This window comes from Mytilus californianus, unplaced genomic scaffold (genome assembly GCF_021869535.1).
Source record: "Mytilus californianus isolate M0D057914Y unplaced genomic scaffold, xbMytCali1.0.p SCAF_36, whole genome shotgun sequence".
NCBI classification, from domain to species: domain Eukaryota; kingdom Metazoa; phylum Mollusca; class Bivalvia; order Mytilida; family Mytilidae; genus Mytilus; species Mytilus californianus.
This window is the reverse complement of record NW_026262686.1, coordinates 111828-133676: the sequence shown is the minus strand read 5'-3', so window position 1 is coordinate 133676 and position 21849 is coordinate 111828. Positions and strand designations below refer to the sequence as shown.

General features: G+C 32.0%; 1 protein-coding gene across 2 annotated transcripts in view; it reads right to left on the bottom strand.

The window, feature by feature from the left end:
- Positions 1–1352: 1352 nt before the first annotated feature.
- Positions 1353–21849, bottom strand: part of LOC127736739 (protein-tyrosine sulfotransferase 1-like) — a 43106-nt gene continuing 22609 nt past the window's right edge. For both annotated transcript variants that reach the window (XM_052247320.1, XM_052247321.1), the window contains exons 4-5: positions 9039–9893; positions 1353–7378 (exon numbers count right to left, since the gene is read on the bottom strand). In XM_052247320.1, the coding sequence (XP_052103280.1) occupies positions 7087–7378; positions 9039–9893 (1147 nt within the window). In that variant the 3' untranslated portion in view covers positions 1353–7086. The remainder of the gene's footprint in view (positions 7379–9038; positions 9894–21849) is intronic.

Sequence of the window (21849 nt, the reverse complement as noted above, 5' to 3'; positions counted from 1 at the left end):
TAGGTAGATCTCATCATTACAAACATTTCTGCCTTGTCAGATTTTCTCTATTTATAGTGGTTTTCAAGATAATAGACAAAACTTGCATTTTACTCCTAGGTTCTATTTTAACCATGTCCGTCATCTTGGTTGGCTGGCACATTTTTAAAATAAGATTGTGGCTAAGTTTGGTTATTTTGATCAGTAGTTCCAGAGAACAAGATTTTAGAAAAAGTTATTGACTACAATGGACAACACGGACAACAGAACCCAAGTGATGAGAAAAGCTCACTTGGCCATTCCGGCCAGGTGAACTAATAAAAAGGGCACCTAATGTGCTGTTTCCTGGAATGGTTAAAAACTTCAGGTACTTGCAAGGTCTGACTGACACAGCAGCCAACAATGAGCGGAAAAAATGATCAAAGAGATAGATTTTGACAAGCAGTTTCCATTCTCAATTTTATCTACTCAACATAAATATTCTCATTGTTGAAGACTGTACGGTTGCTTTAAATTGCTTACATCCACTTTATTTGAACTTTGGTGGATATTTGTCTCATTGGCAAATCATTATCACGTCTCCATATAATTATATGTTGTTGCATTGTATTAAGTTTTTGGTCAAAAATGTGATATGAGCAATACAAGCTCCTTATAGCCTCTAGTTTGTTAGTCTTTGAGAATGATGAATCTTAGCTTATAGTTTAGATGGGGAAAAGAGCAGTTTTGTGTTTACTCTGCCGACACAGCCAGCTTCCCTTTTATTGGAGCTCATGCGATTCTCTCAGTATTTGTTCTATTCCTGTACGATTCAAACATTGGTAAACTACGGTTACCTCAAATTTCAGCTTAGGGAGCTACCATTTGATTTTTATGGGGGGGGGGGGGGGGGGGGGGGCTAGGATGAAATTTGAAAAAAATAGGCAGGACAAGAGTTTTGAGTAAAAAAAAAAGGCAGGATGAGACACTTGCAAAAAAAAAAGTCAGGATGACAATTTACGTAAAAAAAAGTCAGGATAAACTTTAAAAAAAAAAGGCAGGACCGAATAGGGTGAAAAATAAAAAGGCAGGACAGAGATTACAACTAAAAAAAAATGCAGGACAAATTTTTTCATCCTAGACCCCCCCCGATAAAAATCAAATGGTAGCTCCCTTACCACATGCTGTGTATGTTCAAAATCAGGCTAAATGGACCATGTGTTTTTGTTTTTTTTCATTACTGTTTGTCCTTGTTTGTATGTCGGTTTTAGGAGGAGTTTGTGGTTGTTATGGTGATCTATGGTGTGTTGTACTGTTTGATGTTGTTGGTTATTCCAATTTTCTTTTTTATGCATTATCATTTTCTATGACATCAGTGCAGTAAAATTTCAACATCAAGAAATATATAATTTATTTTTTGATCACAATTAAATTGTATATAACAATATATATCAGAGTACAAGGATTATAAATACCTTTCTATTATGTCATACTGTAAATCAACTTATTTTCGCGACTTTGGCAAAATAAAAATAGAAAGATAACGCGAATATAAATCGTTGAAAATATCTTGGATCTTTCCTTATTAAACTACGTCAAGTAAATTAGAAAATCAGGAAATTAAATAGCCACGAAGTGAACAAGAAAGGGTAAAATGTGAATAAAGTATATGTAGAGTTATTCCCCTTATAGTTTTTATAAAACAATTGGCCCCACAATACCATTACGTGTGTACAGTACTAAAGAAAACATTGTAGTCAAGAGGAGATAACAAGATTTATACTGTAGAAAAAAATAAAATGGCTTTCATGGCACACCATATTCTTTTTCATTTAACATTCAAGATATCTCATATACATTGTACTCATATAATTAAAAGCAAGGTTTATAAGACATCTACTATTTTCATTAGATATATATAAAAGATATAAGATATCATTGAAAATTCCTTTTTAAGGAAAGGAAATTTCTTATAAGTTGAATAAATACAAATTAAGCATGCCATAGATTTTATCCTTCATATGATTTGAGATCAGCAAGATAGTAATATACAAAGGTTGATAAAATAGTTTATTTCAAGCACAAAATTATTTCAAATTAGAATTTTCATCAATGGGAGACAACTTTGGAGTAGGAGTCAGATTGTTTCCAGTCCATGCAAAACTTACTCATGCTCATGTGACTTGCTTTGAATAGGCAGGAACCAATTTGTCCATTAGAAAAGTTTTTTCCACTTTCAAAAAATCTGTTATTCTCTGCTATATTCAGAATTTTTCTGAGCGCATCCACACAAGTATCATAAAAAAGGTGTTTACATAAAATTGAGAATGGAAGTGGGGAATGTGTCAAAGAGACAACAACCCGACCAAAGAACACAAAATAGCCGATTATGCATTCACATGTGTTTATAAATTTCACAATATACAATAACCCATTCAAACAAATATTTTATCATTTTATCCTATAAATTTCATGTCATAGAAAAAAAAAACTTTGATACCAGGTGACATACATTTTTAAGACTTAAAGCTTGTACAAAATACTAAACTATAAACTGTTCCTAGGTACTTGTTAACCAGTTTATTACTACACATACTGTGTCATGCAAAGCTAATGACTTCAATCTAGATAATTTTAAGGACTCTCCTTCTCAGGAATATTACATTACAATATTGGACTACCATTTTGATAATTAATCTTAACACTTAAATGAACACAATACTGTTATTGAAAAGTAAATAATGCATGACTTAATTTAAGGGGATGATGACTTTAATCTCATGTAATGCATGCATTTTAATGCAATAGCCATTAGCATACTAAATATCTGGTGAAGAGTTGTCTAATTGACAATCACACCACATCTTATTATGCCTCGTTCACACGTACATTTAATTCAAATTGAATTCGAATTAAATGCGAATCGAATTCGCTAATCGCATTCACACACTCTTCTTTTTTAATTCGAATTGATTCTTATTGGCTAAATCGCATTATCCAATTCGGATTAGAAATGCGTTTTTGATAATACGAATTAAAAGTTAACGTCGTTCGGACAGTAAAGCTAATTTGACGCGCATTGCAATTTGAATTAGAATTTACGTTTGGATATAAAACGTTTCGAATGCGAATTAAACTAATTTGAATTAGTTAATGCGAATCGAATTCGAATTACGTGTGAACGCAGCAATAATCTAATTCGAATTACAATTTAAAAAGTGTCCACACAACAGTTAAATTTGAATTAAAACGAATTAACTAATTCGCATTAACGAAAACGCATTTCTAATGCGAATTGGATAATGCGAATTAGCAAATTCGAATTCTATTCAAATTAAAAAAAGATGAGTGTGTGAACTCGATTAGCGAATTCTATTCGCATTCGATTTGAATTAAATGTACGTGTGAACGAGGCATTAAATATATTTGGATGACAAAAGTTTGGATATTTTTACACCACCATCACTGCACACTCGGATCAGAATACCTTAAAACTCTCTCCTTATATAACTTTGATACCACATGAGACAAAAATTCTGACTAGATCTCTCTTTGGCACAAAGCTTGAAATATCTTAAAGCAATTTCTAAACTCTTGTGGATTCATAATAAGTATTTATACTATTTATATTCAGGGTACTAATTTTCATGTATTTAGTGGATTATATACCACCAACTTCAGAAATTACACGAAATACAAATTTGCTATAGAGTAAACATAATTTGTCAAAACTAAGTATCCACCAAAATAGAATTCTAACTCAATCCATGAAGGTTGGTACTTTATATCTTCATCCTATAAAACTACAAATAATACAAAAATAAGAAAATTGTCTAGAGCAAACCTAAGCTGTCATCCATTTCTCGTAAAGTGTAATACAACCATCACTATACCAGATCTTGTTTTATAAGAAAATGAAATGATGAATCAACGAAATTATCACATGTCATCCCTTTCTCTAATAGTTAAATACAGCCAATTATATACCAGATCTTGTTTTATAAGAAAATGAAACGATGAACCTATGAAATTTTCACATTTGCTGTGATGAAAAATGATTTCTACATTGAATTGCAAATCAAACTTATGTTTTTAAATTTGTATATTTCAAAAATAGCTTTTATTGATTACGTACTACAAAAATTTGAACCTGAGAGAATGATGTTTCCCAAATATACATCTGTTTGTTCATTTTTTATATGCAATTAAATCATAATTCAAAATATAAAAGATAATAAAAATGATAACAAAATGATTGAAAATATAAAGTTTGAAAAAAAGTTTAATTAAAGATTTGTTATGAAAATAAAGGGTTAATATATAATTGCAATAGATATTAAGGATGTTTAATTTCTTTTTGGTCAACTTTATCTTGGTACATGCATTTTGTAAACTCTCTGGACTTATCCATGACTATCAAAAAATGTTGATGTTGTATGATGAAAGTGATAATAAATGTTTGCGAAGTTTTGGTAAACAATTTTTTTTTAAATGAAAAGTAAAAATTGTAGTAAGTATTCTAATGTAAGTAATATTATAAATAAAGTAATAACAATGGCAGGATTGCGTACAACAAAACAATATATAACGTCAATACAACTGAGAATTATAATATAATAAAACCATGAACATTAAAACAATGAATGCTTTATATATGAGCTGTGTCGGATAGAAATCGACTTTATGCAAGTGCAAGTATACATGTATATGTATAAGACTTTGATTGATTTTGGACTGTTTTGTAGGGTTCTTGTACTAACTCAATTTTCAAACAGTTACAGACTTTCAGTACAGATTTTTTTCAACCGGAAATAGGTTTAACTTAACAGATGTATTGATATTCAATTGTATACGGTCAATTTCTATCAGATGCAGCTCATATTAAGAATAATTGTAATTGACCACATGTCACAGAGTTAAACGATGATCTAATGATTAAATCAATGAAAATAACTAAGTTGTCAATGGTCAAGTAGTTAATCAGTTTTAACTATCTCACTACATGTATTTAGTGTTCTCCCCAGGGCCTTATTGCACCATGGTATCATGCTGATATTTTTTTTACTGTGCTATCTGAATAGATTTTATATTAAAAAGTATTATAAATGTGGTGCTACTATTTCATTGAAATAAATCATTGAATGTATCTATTCCAACATTCTAATTTTTTTTGTTTTTTTTTCTGTTGCTTCAGTTAAATTTTTAGATAACAGATCTACTGGAACCAAAGTTTCTATATGTTCCAAGTCAAACTGAAATATTTTGATAATTTTTTTCAAACATAGAGTTGGTCTTTTATGAATTTATGAAATATTAACTAAAATTGTAGACTTTTTCACAGTTTATATTGCTGTAAACAATAACATTCATGCATTTTAAGATCTACTATTTAAAGGTGAACGCAACACTAAGTAAAATAACATTCATAGTTTTATTTTTTTTTAAATTTTAAATCTAAAAAAATGTAGAAAATCCCTGATAAGGGCTTACACATTTATACCCTTTGGTTCCTAATTTATGTAGATATAAATCAGCTATAGGAAAACCCCAATATCCTTTGGATGAAAAAACAAAAACAAAATATGAGATGCCCATGCCTTTAGATACAAAATATCCTCTAAATGATACAGTGAAATCCATCAAGCCACTAGATTTAAATAAGTTGAAGATATTAAGCGAATAGGCCACCTGTAAATTACCCTCACATATTATAGTTTATTACAGTCCATTCAATAAGTTTTACAAATACAAACAATATTTATTTATTTGTCAGCGATACAAAACACAAAAAACAACATTTTGTTCCTCAGCTCAATCTTCATAGAAAAATTTGTGTTTAAATACAAAAATATTTATTTATCAGTGATACCAAACTCAAAAAACAACATTTTGTTCTTCAGCTCAACCTTTATAGAAACAGTCGTGTTTAAATACAAAAATATTTATTTATCAGTGATACAAAAACAACAGTTTGTTCTTGAGCTCAACCTTAGAAAAAGTCTTGTTTTTGTATCTATTATAGATCTATTAAAGACAATGACAGCTTGCAAACATATTAAAACACAATACAATTTTGTTATTCAGCAATCAGTATACTGGTTTTAACGGACATGTTGGTCTAACATAACCATTTTCTCCTGTTGTGTAATCTGTGTTTAGAGATTAACACAAATAATTCAGTCATTCTATTTACAAGTTATTTTTTATAGCTGACTATACAGTATGGATTTTTCTCATTGTTGAAGGCCGTATGGTTGCCTATAATTGCTTACATTCACTTCATTTGAACTTTGGTGGTTAGGTGTCTCATTGGCAATCATACCACGTCACCTTATTGTTATACAAGTTAAATCAAGCGGTTTGCTTGTTTTTCTATTATTTATTGTTGGGTTGTTTAATGTCCAGTGGCAAATATTTCATGCATGTTCAAGACGATAACACATTGTGGCAAAGTTGTCATGGAAAGCACATGCAGTCATAAATATTGCATTTTATTGGGAAATAAAACTTAAATTTGGAATTCCTTGTGATTGTTGTCTGCCAATCAAAATACAGATCTTATAAAAGTAATCTCTTTAAAACAAGTTCCAGGTATATATTTATTTTGTACAGGTATATGACTACATTAAATGTGTAATTCAGACAGCCACGTCACATGTACATGTACATGCATTATCAAGTTTTACAAAGGATTTGACTACTTCAAGAATTTTTTCTATTAAGGTCCTTTTTTGATTATATTGCTCCTCTTACAGTTTATAGATCTTAAGTTCCAAGTATTTCTTTTCATAGTGTGATCATGATCTAGAAGGTACATTTCAGGATTCCTAAGTAGGAGTTCCTTGTAAAATATACCTAAGCCTAGTAATAACATTTTCTTTGGTCATAAAACATACATTTCAAATACACTTCCATTTCTTGTGGATTTTTGGTGGCAAAGTAGTGTATGTCTCCTTTGATTGTAAAAAATATTGGTTTTTATTGTAATACATAATTTAAACAAAAGATTTACCACACTCCTCTCATGTAACCAAATCTCCATGCCGAGGCTGTTTTCTTACCAAATCACTTACAATCAGAAATACAATATAGGTTTAACATATGAAACAACATTTCTACTAATTTTCATCAACTTTTTTCTGTATGTCTTTTTCTTTGTCTTTGTTCCGATTTTAATAATTCTTCCTCTTTTTTCCTCCAAAAAGCCTCATTTTGATGCATGTGCATCGTATTATCAGCAACTCTGGGGTCTGGAGCTCCATAGTTTGGTGGATTGGACTCCGGATCATAGCCCAGAATTCTTAACATTGGAGCAATGGTAGCCATGTCCCTGATAACGTCTGCTGGTAAATGTCCAACCCACTTGGACATGGCATCAATATTTACTGGACGTATAACCTGGTCAGAAGACTTCTCTGTCCTGAAAATAAAATATTTTTACAAGTAATTCTACCATTAATAAAGCTTATTTTACAAATAATTCTACCATTAATAAATCTAAGATTAATAAAAGAACAGAGTTTTAATATCCCCGCGTTCCACATATTTTATCTGTACAATGGCAAAATTATTTTATTTTTTTATCAACTTTTTACAAATACCTGGTATATTAAAGAAATGTAGTCTTCAGAGCGCTTACAATATTTCCAAGGGTCATAACTCTTTTAAGAATAGTAAAATTGTATTGAACAGTCCTGTTGACCCAGATTGGTTATTTATAACATTAATGATTAAGTAGCTGTCTTGTTGACGTTTATCCTTTTATCATGTTTATTCATATCTCTTACAAAAAAAAAATAACTACTAAAAAGGTGTCTCCCTCTGTTGAATAACAAAAATTAATAACTGTTCAAATGTATAAAAGAATAAGATTCATGAAGAAAGTTTTTATGTAATAGAAAGCATTGATTTTGCATTCAATAATTCTAAGTGACCTACAAAACAAACTATAATTACACATGCACATACTTAGACAGGGGGATCTCTTTTCCAATATAATTATACATACTTAGACAGGGAGATCTCTTTTCCAATACAATTATACATACTTAGACAGGGAGATCTTTTTTCCAATATAATTATACATACTTAGACAGGAAGATCTCTTTTCCAATATAATTATACATACTTAGACAGGGAGATCTCTTTTCCAATATAATTATACATACTTAGACAGGAAGATCTCTTTTCCGATATAATTATACATACTTAGACAGGGAGATCTCTTTTCCGATATAATTATACAAATTTAGACAGGGAGATCTCTTTTCTGATATAATTATACATACTTTATGTCTTACACAGGGAGATCTCTTTTCTAATATAATTATATGGAGATCTCTTTTCCAATATAATTATACATACTTAGACAGGGAGATCTCTTTTCAAATATAATTATACATACTTAGACAGGGAGATCTCTTTTCCAATATAATTATACATACTTAGACATGGAGATCTCTTTTCCAATATAATTATACATACTGAGACAGGGAGATCTCTTTTCCAATATAATTATACATACTTAGACAGGGAGATCTCTTTTCCAATATAATTATACACACTTAGACAGGGAGATCTCTTTTCAAATATAATGATACATACTTAGACAGGGAGATCTCTTTTCCAATATAATTATACATACTTAGACATGGAGATCTCTTTTCCAATATAATTATACATACTGAGACAGGGAGATCTCTTTTCCAATATAATTATACATACTTAGACAGGAAGATCTCTTTTCCGATATAATTATACATACTTAGACAGGGATATCTCTTTTCCGATATAATTATACATACTTAGACAGGGAGATCTCTTTTCCGATATAATTATACAGACTTTATGTCTTACACAGGGAGATCTCTTTTCTAATATAATTATATGGAGATCTCTTTTCCAATATAATTATACATACTTAGACAGGAAGATCTCTTTTCAAATATAATGATACATACTTAGACAGGGAGATCTCTTTTCCAATATAATTATATATACTAAGACATGGAGATCTCTTTTCCAATATAATTATACATACTGAGACAGGGAGATCTCTTTTCCAATATAATTATACATACTTAGACAGAGAGATCTCTTTTCCAATATAATCTTCATGATGTAGTACTGTATCATTCCATGGAATTTCTAGAAATCTTAGAATTCTTTTCATCCACAATTCAGGGTGCAATGTCAACTGTTCATAATACACAGGTAAACAGTGTCTAGCACCAACATGTAAACACTGAGCATACATTGACTCCATGGCATGGTTCCATTTCGACAGACAATTTCTGTAACTTGTTAAATCAAAACCTGTAATGGTCACCTTACGTGAAATGATAGAATGTACTGTTGCCCGTCCATCACGAATCATAAACAAGAACTTGGAATTTGGGAATAATTTTTTCAAGTAGACACTGGATTTCAGAGTAAATGGATCTTTATTACACAGCCGTGGTGCTGCTTCGCCATGCTTAGCTATCACTTCTAACACAAAAGCTGAAATAGCAGAGTCAATTACAAAATCAGAAATTCCTGCTTCTTGTAATCGTCTTTTTTCTGTTTCTGATTTATACCACTGAGCTCGCATTCCGAGTATCCTTGGAACAATGCGTGTTTCTTCTCCACAGCGTACATCTGGATGTGCGTCTATCATTGCTCTCATTAGAGTTGTACCACTTCTTGGCATCCCACCAATAAAAACCAAAGGACTTTCTCTGCCATATTCGATTGCCTTTCCCTGTCGCGTATAGACAAATTTCTCTCGTTCTGACGGGACCATGATCATGTTTGGTTTTTTATCACATTGTAGAAAATTATAACAAATCAAAATAACACTGATAAAACAAATAACAACATAACACATGGATTTCTTCAACTTCATCCCCATCATACAGTCACAACATGTCTGCTCACCTGGGTCTGTATTGTACCTACAAAATAAATGTGGACACATAGAAATACCTTCAGTCCCAACATGTCTGCTCATCTCTGTATTGTACATTTTGTACCTACAACATAAATGTGGACACATAGAAATACCTTCAGTCACAACATGTCTGCTTATCTCTGTATTGTACCTACAATATAAATGTGGACACATAGAAATACCTTCAATAACAACATGTCTGCTTATCTCTGTATTGTACCTAAAACATAAATGTGGACACATAGAAATACCTTCAGTCACAACATGTCTGCTCATCTCTGTCTGTACTGTACCTACATCATAAATGTGGACACATAGAAATACCTACAGGTACAACATGTCTGCTCATCTATGTATTGTACCTACAACATAAATATGGACACATAGAAATACCTTCAGTCACAACATGTCTGCTCAACTGTCTGTATTGTACCTATAACATAAATGTGGACACATAGAAATACCTTCAATAACAACATGTCTGCTCACCTGGGTCTGTATTGTACCTACAACATAAATGTGGACACATAGAAATACCTTCAATAACAACATGTCTGCTCACCTGGGTCTGTATTGTACCTACAACATAAATGTGGACACATAGAAATACCTACAGGTACAACATGTCTGCTCACCTGTCTATATTGTACCTACAACATAAATGTGGACACATAGAAATACTTTAAGTCACAACATGTCTGCTCAACTGTCTGTATTGTACCTATAACATAAATGTGGACACATAGAAATACCTACAGGTACAACATGTCTGCTCATCTCTGTATTGTACATACAATATAAATGTGGACACATAGAAATGCCTTCGGTCACAACATGTCTGCTAATCTCTGTATTGTTCCTACAACATAAATGTGGACACATAGAAATACCTTCAATAACAACATGTCTGCTCACCTGGGTCTGTATTGTACCTACAACATAAATGTGGACACATAGAAATACCTACAGGTACAACATGTCTGCTCACCTGTCTATATTGTACCTACAACATAAATGTGGACACATAGAAATACTTTAAGTCACAACATGTCTGCTCAACTGTCTGTATTGAACCTACAACATAAATGTGGACACATAGAAATATCTTCTATACATCCCCATATACTGTTCAGTCACAACATGTCTGCTCATCTCAAACATTTTAGACTAGTTCAAAATAATATGGGAACTTATTTAAGGATGATCTTTTTCTGAGCACCCCTTCTGGGCATGTTGCAAAAATACTTTTTAGGTTCAAAAATATTTTACCAAGTATCATTCAATATACACTGTACGACGAAAAAATCTAAAATTTGAAATTTAAGATTAAAGTATAAAAAATTACAATCAGTGTAAGTAAGAGTTTTTAAAATTTACAGAAACAAGAATGTGCCCATAGTACACGGATGTCCCACTCACACTATCATTTTCTATGTTCAGTGGACCGTGAAATTAGGGTCAAAACTCCAATTTGGCATTAAAATTCGAAAGATCATATCATAGGGATCATGTGTACTAAGTTTCAAGTTGATTGACTTCAACTTCATCAAAAACTACCTTACCAAAAAACTTGAACCAAAAACTTTAACCTGAAGCAGGGCAGATGGACAGACGAACGGACAGACGAATGGACGGACGAACGAACCAATGGACACACAGACGGAAAAACATAATGCTCCTAGGTGGGGCATAAAAAATCATTTGAAATCAAGGGCAGATAATTATACTGAATTTGATAGGACAATTTGTATTTTTTTTGAATTTTCAAGAAAATAAGGCCTGTGACTCCCTATTTTTCTGATATTTCAGAAGTATTTATAATAAAATGCTCCGTTGTGCACAGCCTGGTACGATCTCAGAGGTCGGAACCCTGAACAGTTGGGGCAAGTATGAACACTGCATTCAAGCTTGATACAGCTCTGAATTTGGATTGTGATTGAATATTTGACACATCATAGGTTTCTGTCACAAAACGAATGTGGTCAAAGAACTGAAAAATTTGAAATTGGATTTTACCTATTATGGTCCAATTTATTTATATGGTAATGGACAATATTAGATAAGTTTTTAAGGGGGTTTGCTTTATAAAAAATAAATGTGGATAGTGTCCACATGTGGACACAGATGATGCCCCCGCTTGCATATCATATAGTTATAAAGGGACATAACTGAAGAACGGTAAAAGTGACGCTACCCAAATTTGAACTTGATCTGAGTTTTGTGGTAATAAGCATTGTGTGTAAGTCTCATAACATTTGGTTGAGGCTAACTTAAGTAGAGAACAGAAACTAAAAATTCAGCAATTTTTCTATTTGTAAACACGCATAACTCTAGAACGGTTGTGTATAAGTTTTATAACATTTGGTTGAGACAAACTAAAGTTAGAGAACGGAAACGAAAAATTCAGCAATTTCTATGTTTATAAAGGGACATAACTCAAGAATGGTAAAAGTGTTGCCACCTTAATCTGTATAATGTAGTAATAAGCATTGTGTATAAATAGTTATCAAAGGTATAAGTTTCATAACATTTGGTTGAGGCAAACTAAAGTTAGAAAAAGGAAACAAAAAATTTGTACTTGATCTTAGTTTTGTGGTAATGAATATTGTGTATAGGTTTCATAATGTTTGGTTGGGGCAAACTTAAGTTACAGAATGGAAACTAAAAATTTTGCAATCTTTCAATTTATAAAGGGGCATAACTCAATAATGGTTAAAGTGATACTACCCAAATTCAACTTGATCTGTGTTTTATCAGTGGAAGTCAAAATTAAACATTGCATTGTATATAGCATTGATTGTAGTTGATTCAACTGTAATAAGGACAAAGGAAGATAACTCCAATTTTAAAAATTACTTGATATTTAGAAGAAAATAAAAATTTTGCAATTTTTCCATTTATAAAGGGGCATAACTCTAGAATGGTAAAAGTGACGCCACCAAAATTCAAAATTGATCTGTGTTTTGTGGTAATAAACATTGTGTATAAGTTTCATAACATTTGGTTGAGGCAAACTAAAGTTAGAGAACAGAAACGAAAAATTCAGCAATTTTTCCATTTGTAAAGGGGCATAACTCTAGAACGGTGAAAGTGAGGCCACCTAAATTCAATCTTGATCTGTGTTTTGTGGTAATAAGCATTGTGTATAAGTTTCATAACATTTGGTTGAGGCAAATTAAAGTTAGAGAACGGAAACGATAAATTTAGCAATTTTTCCATTTGTAAAGGGGCATAACTCTATAACGGTAAAAGTGACGCCACCAAAATTCAAACTTGATCTGTGTTTTGTGGTAATAACCATTGTGTATAAGTTTCATAACATTTGGTTGAGGCAAACTAAAGTTAGAGAACGGAAACCAATTTTGGGACGTACGTACGTATGTTCGTACGTACGTACAGACGGACAAGGGTAAAACTTAATGCCCACTCCGCTACGGCGGGGGCATAAAAATTATATATATACTTTTATATATATAACATTCTTAAAATTAATTCATACAGAATAACAAACAAACCTAACACGAAGTTCTTCATTAAATTCACACAAATAAAACAAAGAAAACAATTTCCAAAATATCATTCATCATTAATACAGTGTCTAAAAGTTACCTATTTACAAAATATCTAATAATGAACATTAAACTTCAAATTATATACATAAGTTCTTCTCTAAAATTAGACAATCATATGATGCTATATCTATTTTTAACTATGACTCAGCTTAAAATTTCTATTAATTGTGCAAAACAGCTCTTAATTTAAATACTTGATATAGCATAGTTTCTGACACAGAATGAATGTGGTCTAAGTCCTTATACATTCAAAATTGGACATTTACCAATTATGGTCCACTATTCAAATTAAAAATACATGGTTGGAATCAGCATATAAAAGAACCCCAAGAATTCATTTTTTTAAGAAATCCAACAAAGTTTAATTTTGGACCCTTTGGACCTCAATGTGGACCAATTTGAAAACAGGACCCATAATCAAAAATCTAAATGCATACTTAAATTCAGCATATCAAAGAACCCCATACATACAATTTTTGTTAAAATCAAACAAAGTTCAATTTTGGACCCAATTTGAACCAACTTGAAAACCAAAAATCTAATTATATGCCTATTTTCAGCATAAAGAAGTACCCCAAGAATTCAATTTTTGTTAAAATCAAACTAAGTTTAATTTTGGATACTTTGAACCTTAATGTGGACCAGTTTGAAAAACATGCCCAAAATCAAAAACCTAAAAACACTGTCAGATTGGGCACATCAAAGAACACCAATAATTCAAATTTTGATGAAATCAAACTAAGTTTAATTTTGGACCCCAATTTGGACCAACTTTGAAAACCAGACCCAAAATCAAAAATCTAAAACACTGTTTGATTGGCATAACAAAGAACACCAATAATTCAATTTTTGATGAAATCAAACAAAGTTTAATTTTGGACCGTTTGGACCTTAATGTGGACCAATTTGAAGACAGGCCCCAAAATTAAAAATCTAAATACATGTTTAAATTCAGCATATCAAAGAACACCAATAATTCAATTTTTGATGAAATCAAACAAAGTTTAATTTTGGACCTTTTGCACTTTAATATGAATCAATTCAAAAACAGGGCCCAAAATCCAAATTCTAAATACCCTGTCAGATTCAGCATATTCAAGAACCCCAAGAATTCAAGACTTTGAATTAAACCCCATTGAAATTAGTCATGAAATAAGCCATATATTCAAGTATTTTTTACAAAAAAAATTTGGTCCCTTTTTCTTTAAAACCGTTAGGGTTATAACCCCTAAAATCAATCCCAACCTTCCTTTCATGGTGTAACACCTTGTGGCACAATTAAATAGCAATCCATAGACTTATACTCAAGTTATTGTCTGGAAACCAGAAAATCCTAGTTTTTGGCCCCTTTTCGGCCCTTAATTCCTGAACGGTTTGGACCATGACCCCCAAAATCAATCCCAACCTTCCTTTTGAAGTATGGAACCTTGTGGCACAATTTCAAAGAGACCCATACTCTTATTCACAAGTTATTGTCCTGAAACAAGAAAAATGCTTGTTTTTGGCCCCTTATTATTAAACCGCTAAGACAATAACCCCCAAAATAAATCCCAACCTTCCTATTGTGGCATGGAACCTTGTGCTAAAACTTCAAAGAGATCCATACACTTTTACTTAAGTTTTTGTCTGAGAACCAAAATGTCTTCGGACACCGATCAGACATCACCATAACATAATATGAACGCAAAAAATTTTGTGGTTGTATAAAACGCAATTCTCTCATTCAGTTTTAACCAATTCTATCATATAATGTTTCCTCAATAAGGCAAAATTAAGATTCCCCTATATAACCCTCATAAAATAACTGTGATTTCGTTAATTTCAATGTATTTTAACAAAAACACATTTTTAGGTCCGTGAACCCCAGTTTTTACATTTAAATTTGAAAGTACATTGACCTAGAAGTCTTTTACAGAAGTTTAAGAAAAATATATCGTTAATTCTAATATGACGTCCTTCTTTCGCTTTGGAAACAAAGCCATGTTCTAATTACAATAAAACATGGGCTGCACGTGAATGACGTCAAAATTGAAATTGCAACATCAGTTGTATTTTGAACAATGCCGGAGGTCGAAATGTATAGTTTTGTCGGTGTTGCTTGCTAGGAAATTAAATAAAATCATTCTAAAAGTAAGTTTACGTTTATATATTAATTTTTTGATCGTTCAACTGTTGATATTCTATAGCGTTTTTGGTTCATCAAAATCAAAATGGCTGCCTTTTGGATGTGTATTATAGGTCCGCTTCGAAGTACAAAAGTTCTTAATATTCCTATCAGAATTGAAATAATTCTATCATGCCATGCTTTATGCTAATTTTAACATGGGTAGGCATTATATTTGTCAATATTTTACACCTCGCTAATGCTCAGTATAAAGATATTGACAAATACAATGCCTACCAATGTTAAAATGGGCAGAAAGCATACCATAAAAGCTTTAAATGTTTGTTAAATTAGTAAAAACATGATTGATGTTTGTTGACAAGGCCTCTGTGACCTACCACTATTTTGGTGTCATTTTATAATGTATCTTTTTATTTTCTTGTTCTTAACTTTTAGAATAAAAATATATTTACTGAAATATTAATTACATTAACTATGTCACAACAAATGTAACAATGTGAACTGCCCTGTCATAAATGTCAACATAAACAATTAGTGATGTCGTTTATCTACTCTACATTATATTTGATATTGGTGTGTTTCTTCCCTTAAATAAATGAACATCAAACGTCAAGTATTTAAAAAAAAAATGTTTTATAAATTTGGTTTATCAATGGCGAGGTTTCGAAAGGCGTGGTGAATATTTGATTTCTTAAGGATGTACTTAGGTCAGGTTTAGGAATTTTTGTCAGATGTTCGGACTCCTTGGTTTTTTTACGATACAGGGTAAAATATTTTGCCCCACATCACCCACTTTTCTTTTCATATAAGACTTCAATAGCTCATAAAACATCATTTACCAAAATTTAAGCAGATTCTAGATTTCTTTACTTATGATTTGAGACCAAAATAATGACAATGCTAAATATAAGGTAAAAGTCTGAGTCAGCCTTTTCCTGCCATTTTAAAAAAATAAAATATCTCGAAAAGGAGTTCCATAACCTATCAATATTTTTAGCTTATTTTGTTCCTTAACTGATGCTCTTCTGATTAATAGTATCAATTTTAAATTCTAGATTTTCTTAATTTCACCTAAGTACATCCTTAATAGGTCAAGAGAAAGACATATTTATTAGTTTGAGTTCCATTTACATTTTGTACATTCTAACATACTGCAAATAATTCATAACCAGAATCATCCTTATTTTTTTAAAAATATATTTGTATATAAACTGAGTAAAATAGTTTAACAACAAATATTATCAATTTAATATTTCCAAACTAAATTATATGTCTAAACATATCAATACATCAATAATTGTAACAAAGAAACTAAACCATGAGAAACACTTTTTTACTCGACAAAACAATTCAAAAATTATTTCTGCAACTTGAAAATTTATAATTGAAAGTTTTAAAATCAAAATGTATGCTGCTAAACTTTTTTTACTTAGTTAATGTATAATATATATCTTAACAATCATGGTTGATACTTATGCTAGTGTTTTTTTTCTTACCGGTACTGGTATAGGTAAATCATTTTGGAGGTAGAGTTATATCCCTTAGACATTCAGATTTTTTCTACTTGTATAAATAAAAATAAAAAGTCATATTTTTTTCTCCCTTTTAATTTCTCTTGCCTGAATAGTCATGATAGTTTAACGATGTACTTAGGTGAAATTAAAAAAATCTAGAATTTAAAATTGATACTATAAGTCGGAAGAACATTAGTTAAGGAACAATATAAGCTAAAAATATTGATAGGTTATGAAGCTCCTTTTCAAGATTTAAAATTTTTTAAAAATGGCGGGGAAAGCCTAACTTGGACTTTCACCTTATATTTAGCATTGGTATCATTTGGGTCTCAAATCGAAAGAAAAGAAATCAAGAATTTGCTTAAATTTTGGTAAATGACCTTTTATGAGCTATTGAAGTTTTATATGAAAAGAAAAATGGGTGTTATGGGGCAAAATATTTTACTCTGTATAGAATGAAAAAAATGTGCTTCACCGAGCTCAGCTGGATACGACCGCAGAGGTCCAACCCTGAACAGTTGGGGCAAAAATGGACACAATATTCAAGCTTGATACAGGTCTGAATTTGGATTGTAATTAAATATTTGACACATTATAGGTTTCTGACACAGAATAAATGTAGTTTAAGAACTTGAAATTGGTTATATGATTTGAATTTATACACTTAAACACAAGATATTGTCTGAAAACTAGAAAAATGCTTGTTTTGGCCCCAAATTCCTGAACGGTTTGGGCAATTACCCCCAAAATGAATCCCTAACTTCTACTTGTGGTATTGAACCTTGTGGTACAATTTCAGAGCAACCAAATACTTATACACAAGTTATTGTCCTGAAACTATAAAAACACTTGTTTTGGGCCCCTTTTTGGCCCCTAGTTCCTAAACGGTTGGGACCATCATCCACAAAAACAATCCAAACCTTCCTTTTGTGGTATTGAACCTTTTGATTAAATTTTATAGAGATCCATACACTTTAACTAAAGTATTTGTCTGGAAACTAAATGCTTTGGACAATGACAACGACAGCAATATACCAACGCAATTTTTTTGAGGTCGTATAAAAACCAAGGAGTTGGAAAATCTGACAAAAATTCCTTAACCTGACCTAAGTACATCCTTAATAGAGTGTTTAATTGTCTGTTTTCAATATTCATAATAAATTGCTTCGCCGAGCGCAGCTGGATACGACCGCAGAGGTCCAACCCTGAACAGTTAGGGCAAAAATGGACACAATATTCGCGCTTGATACAGGTCTGAATTTGGATTGTAATTCAATATTTGACACATAATAGGTTTCTGACACAGAATAACCGTAGTCAAAGAACTTAGAATTGGTTATATGATTTGAATTTATATGTGCAATACACTATGCTGTTGCGAATTGACCCCCCCCCCCCCCCCAAAATAAAATTTAACCCCCTTTTTTTTTGCTTTTGTGCAATACACTATGCTGTTGCGAATTGACCTCCCCCCCCAAAAAAAAATATTTGAAGACATTTTCTTTTTGATTTCTGAAATCTTGAGGAGAAAAAATTGTCCCCATCCCCCACCATCAATCTTTTTTTACCCCCCCCCCCCCCAGTCTTCACGCTGAGTGGCAGCCCAGGCAGCCCAGGCTTGTAATATTGCTCTCGGGCCTGTAAAAATCATATCTACAAGCCAACAGAATCTAACTAAAAATTTTCAAAAATTGAGCTCCGGGCCTGTAGATTTAGCAGTTCATCGTGAAGACTGCCCCCCCCCCCTTTTTCCAAAAAATTCTTTCCCTCAAGATATGGTCATAATCTCAATTCAAATTTCCAATGGAGTTTGCAACCATAATAACCCATTTAAATACATCATAAAAGTCTTAAAATAGAAAATGACATACATAATCATGGCTAAAATTAATATACCTTAATCAGCATTTTTAAAATTATTAAAATAGTAACTTCTAAAAATAAATTGACAGCTAATCACCTCAAGACAATACAACATTTCTTTATACATAATTTAAAAGCAGTGTAAGGGAGGTAATTCAAACACAACATTGTACTTAAGTAATTGTCCATTAACCAGGACACCCTTGTTTTTTCTCACTTTTTTGCCCCTAATTCCTAAACGGTTTGAGCCATAACTCCCCAAAGCCAATCCTAACCATCCCTTTATGGAATTGAAACTTGTGGTATAATTTCAGAGAGATCCATACACCGTTTCACAAGTTATTGTCATGAAACTAGATAAATGCTTATTTGGGACCCTTTTTGGCCCCTAATTCCTAAATTGTTGGGACCATAACCCCCATAATCAATCCTAACCTTCCTTTTGAGGTTATAAACTTTGTGTTTAAATTTCATAGATTTCTATTTACTAATACTAAAGTTATTGTCTGGAAACCAAATGTCTTCGGACAATGACGACGACGTGATACAAATATACTTTTACTTTATTAACAAGCCTCCAGGGAGCAATTTTTGAAGTCCTTGTGATGTTACTGATCATCTATTCCAGTAGAATGAAGGTTGATCTCTAATTAAAAATAAAGGTCTTGAAAATTAGCTTCTGTCCAAGTTTCAGAACAATCCATGAAGATTAACAAATTTATCAGATCAAAAATATAATCTTAGACTGTCTGTAAATGTTAACTGTAAAAAACAAGCTTCTGTACAAATTTCATAAAACTCCATTAAGGTTTGACAAAGTTATTGATGTCTGAAAAAAGTTTAATCAGAGACTGAACCTAAATAATAAGGATGCAGACGACAGAAACTAGAATGGCTATGTTATGCTTTCGGGACATAAATGTAGCAGGCTCAACAAAAATAGTTCCCATAAAACAACTGTAAATAAGTAATCAATACAATAAATTATTAAGTGTGTCCTACTGAAATTAACCAAACCTAAATTTGTATAGATGGAGTGTAAAATCTTTTCCACAATGTGTCCAACTGGTATCAACCTTACCAGAAGTTGTATCCGTGAAATGTTCCTTGTGTACCACAATGTGACCCACAGATAGTAAGTAACCTTACTAAAATTTGTATTCACTATTGATGGAGCTTTCCTAGTGTTCCACAATATGTCCTACACTCCTAATGATATTAACCTTACCAGAATTTGTATAGACATAGTTTTTCCTTGTGTTCCACAATATGTCCTATACTCCTAATGATATTAACCGTACCAGAATTTGTATAGAAGAAGTTTTTCCTTGTGTTCCACAATATGTCCTACACTCCTAATGATATTAACCTTACCAGAAATAGTATCAAAGGAGCTTTCCTTGTGTTCCACAATATGTCCTACTGAAATAAACCTAGCCCAAAAGTTGTATCCACAAATTTTAAATTGGTCCCACAATTTATATTGATGCAGTTTTCCATTGCGTTCCAAAATGTGTCCTACTGATATCAAGCTTTTCTGAATTTGTATCAAGGGAGTTTTTATCTGTTCCGATCTCAAGCTGTGTCCATCTGATTTTAAAATTACTACTGATATCAACCTTACATGAATATGTGTCAATGGAGTTTCAAATCTGTTCCATAAAGTGTCCTTCTGATATAAACCTCACATGAATTTGTATCAATGGAGTTTTCTATCTGATATGACCTTCAGCTGTCCTACTGATCTAAACTTTTACAGATGGAGTTATTCCACAATGTGTCCTGCTGATATAAACCTTACCTGAATTTGTATTGATGGAGTTTTAAATTTATTCCACAATGTGTCCCACTGATATGAACCTTACCTGAATTTGTATCGATGGAGTGTACCATTTATTCCACAATGTGTCCCACTGATATGAACCTTACCTGAATTTGTATCCATGGAGTGTACCATTTATTCCACAATGTGTCCTGCTGATATGAACCTCACCTGAATTTGTATCCATGGAGTGTACCATTTATTCCACAATGTGTCCCACTGATATGAACCTTACCTGAATTTGTATCAATGGAGTGTACCATTTATTCCACAATGTGTCCTGCTGATATGAACCTCACCTGAATTTGTATCGATGGAGTGTACCATTTATTCCACAATGTGTCCCACTGATATGAACCTCACCTGAATTTGTATCAATGGAGTGTACCATTTATTCCACAATGTGACCTGCTGATATGAACCTCACCTGAATTTGTATCAATGGAGTGTACCATTTATTCCACAATGTGTCCTGCTGATATGAACCTCACCTGAATTTGTATCAATGGAGTGTACCATTTATTCCACAATGTGACCTGCTGATATGAACCTCACCTGAATTTGTATCAATGGAGTGTACCATTTATTCCACAATGTGACCTGCTGATATGAACCTCACCTGAATTTGTATCAATGGAGTGTACCATTTATTCCACAATGTGTCCTGCTGATATGAACCTTACCAGAAGTTGTATCCGTGAAATGTTCCTTGTGTACCACAATGTGACCCACAGATAGTAACCTTACTAAAATTTGTATTCACTATTGATGGAGCTTTCCTAGTGTTCCACAATATGTCCTACACTCCTAATGATATTAACCTTACCAGAATTTGTATAGACAAAGTTTTTCCTTGTGTTCCACAATATGTCCTTTACTCCTAATGATATTAACCTTACCAGAAATTGTATCAAAGGAGCTTTCCTTGTGTTCCACAATATGTCCTACTGAAATAAACCTAGCCAAAAAGTTGTATCCACAAATTTTAAATTGGTCCCACAATTTATATCGATGCAGTTTTCAATGCGTTCCAAAATGTGTCCTACTGATATCAAGCTTTTCTG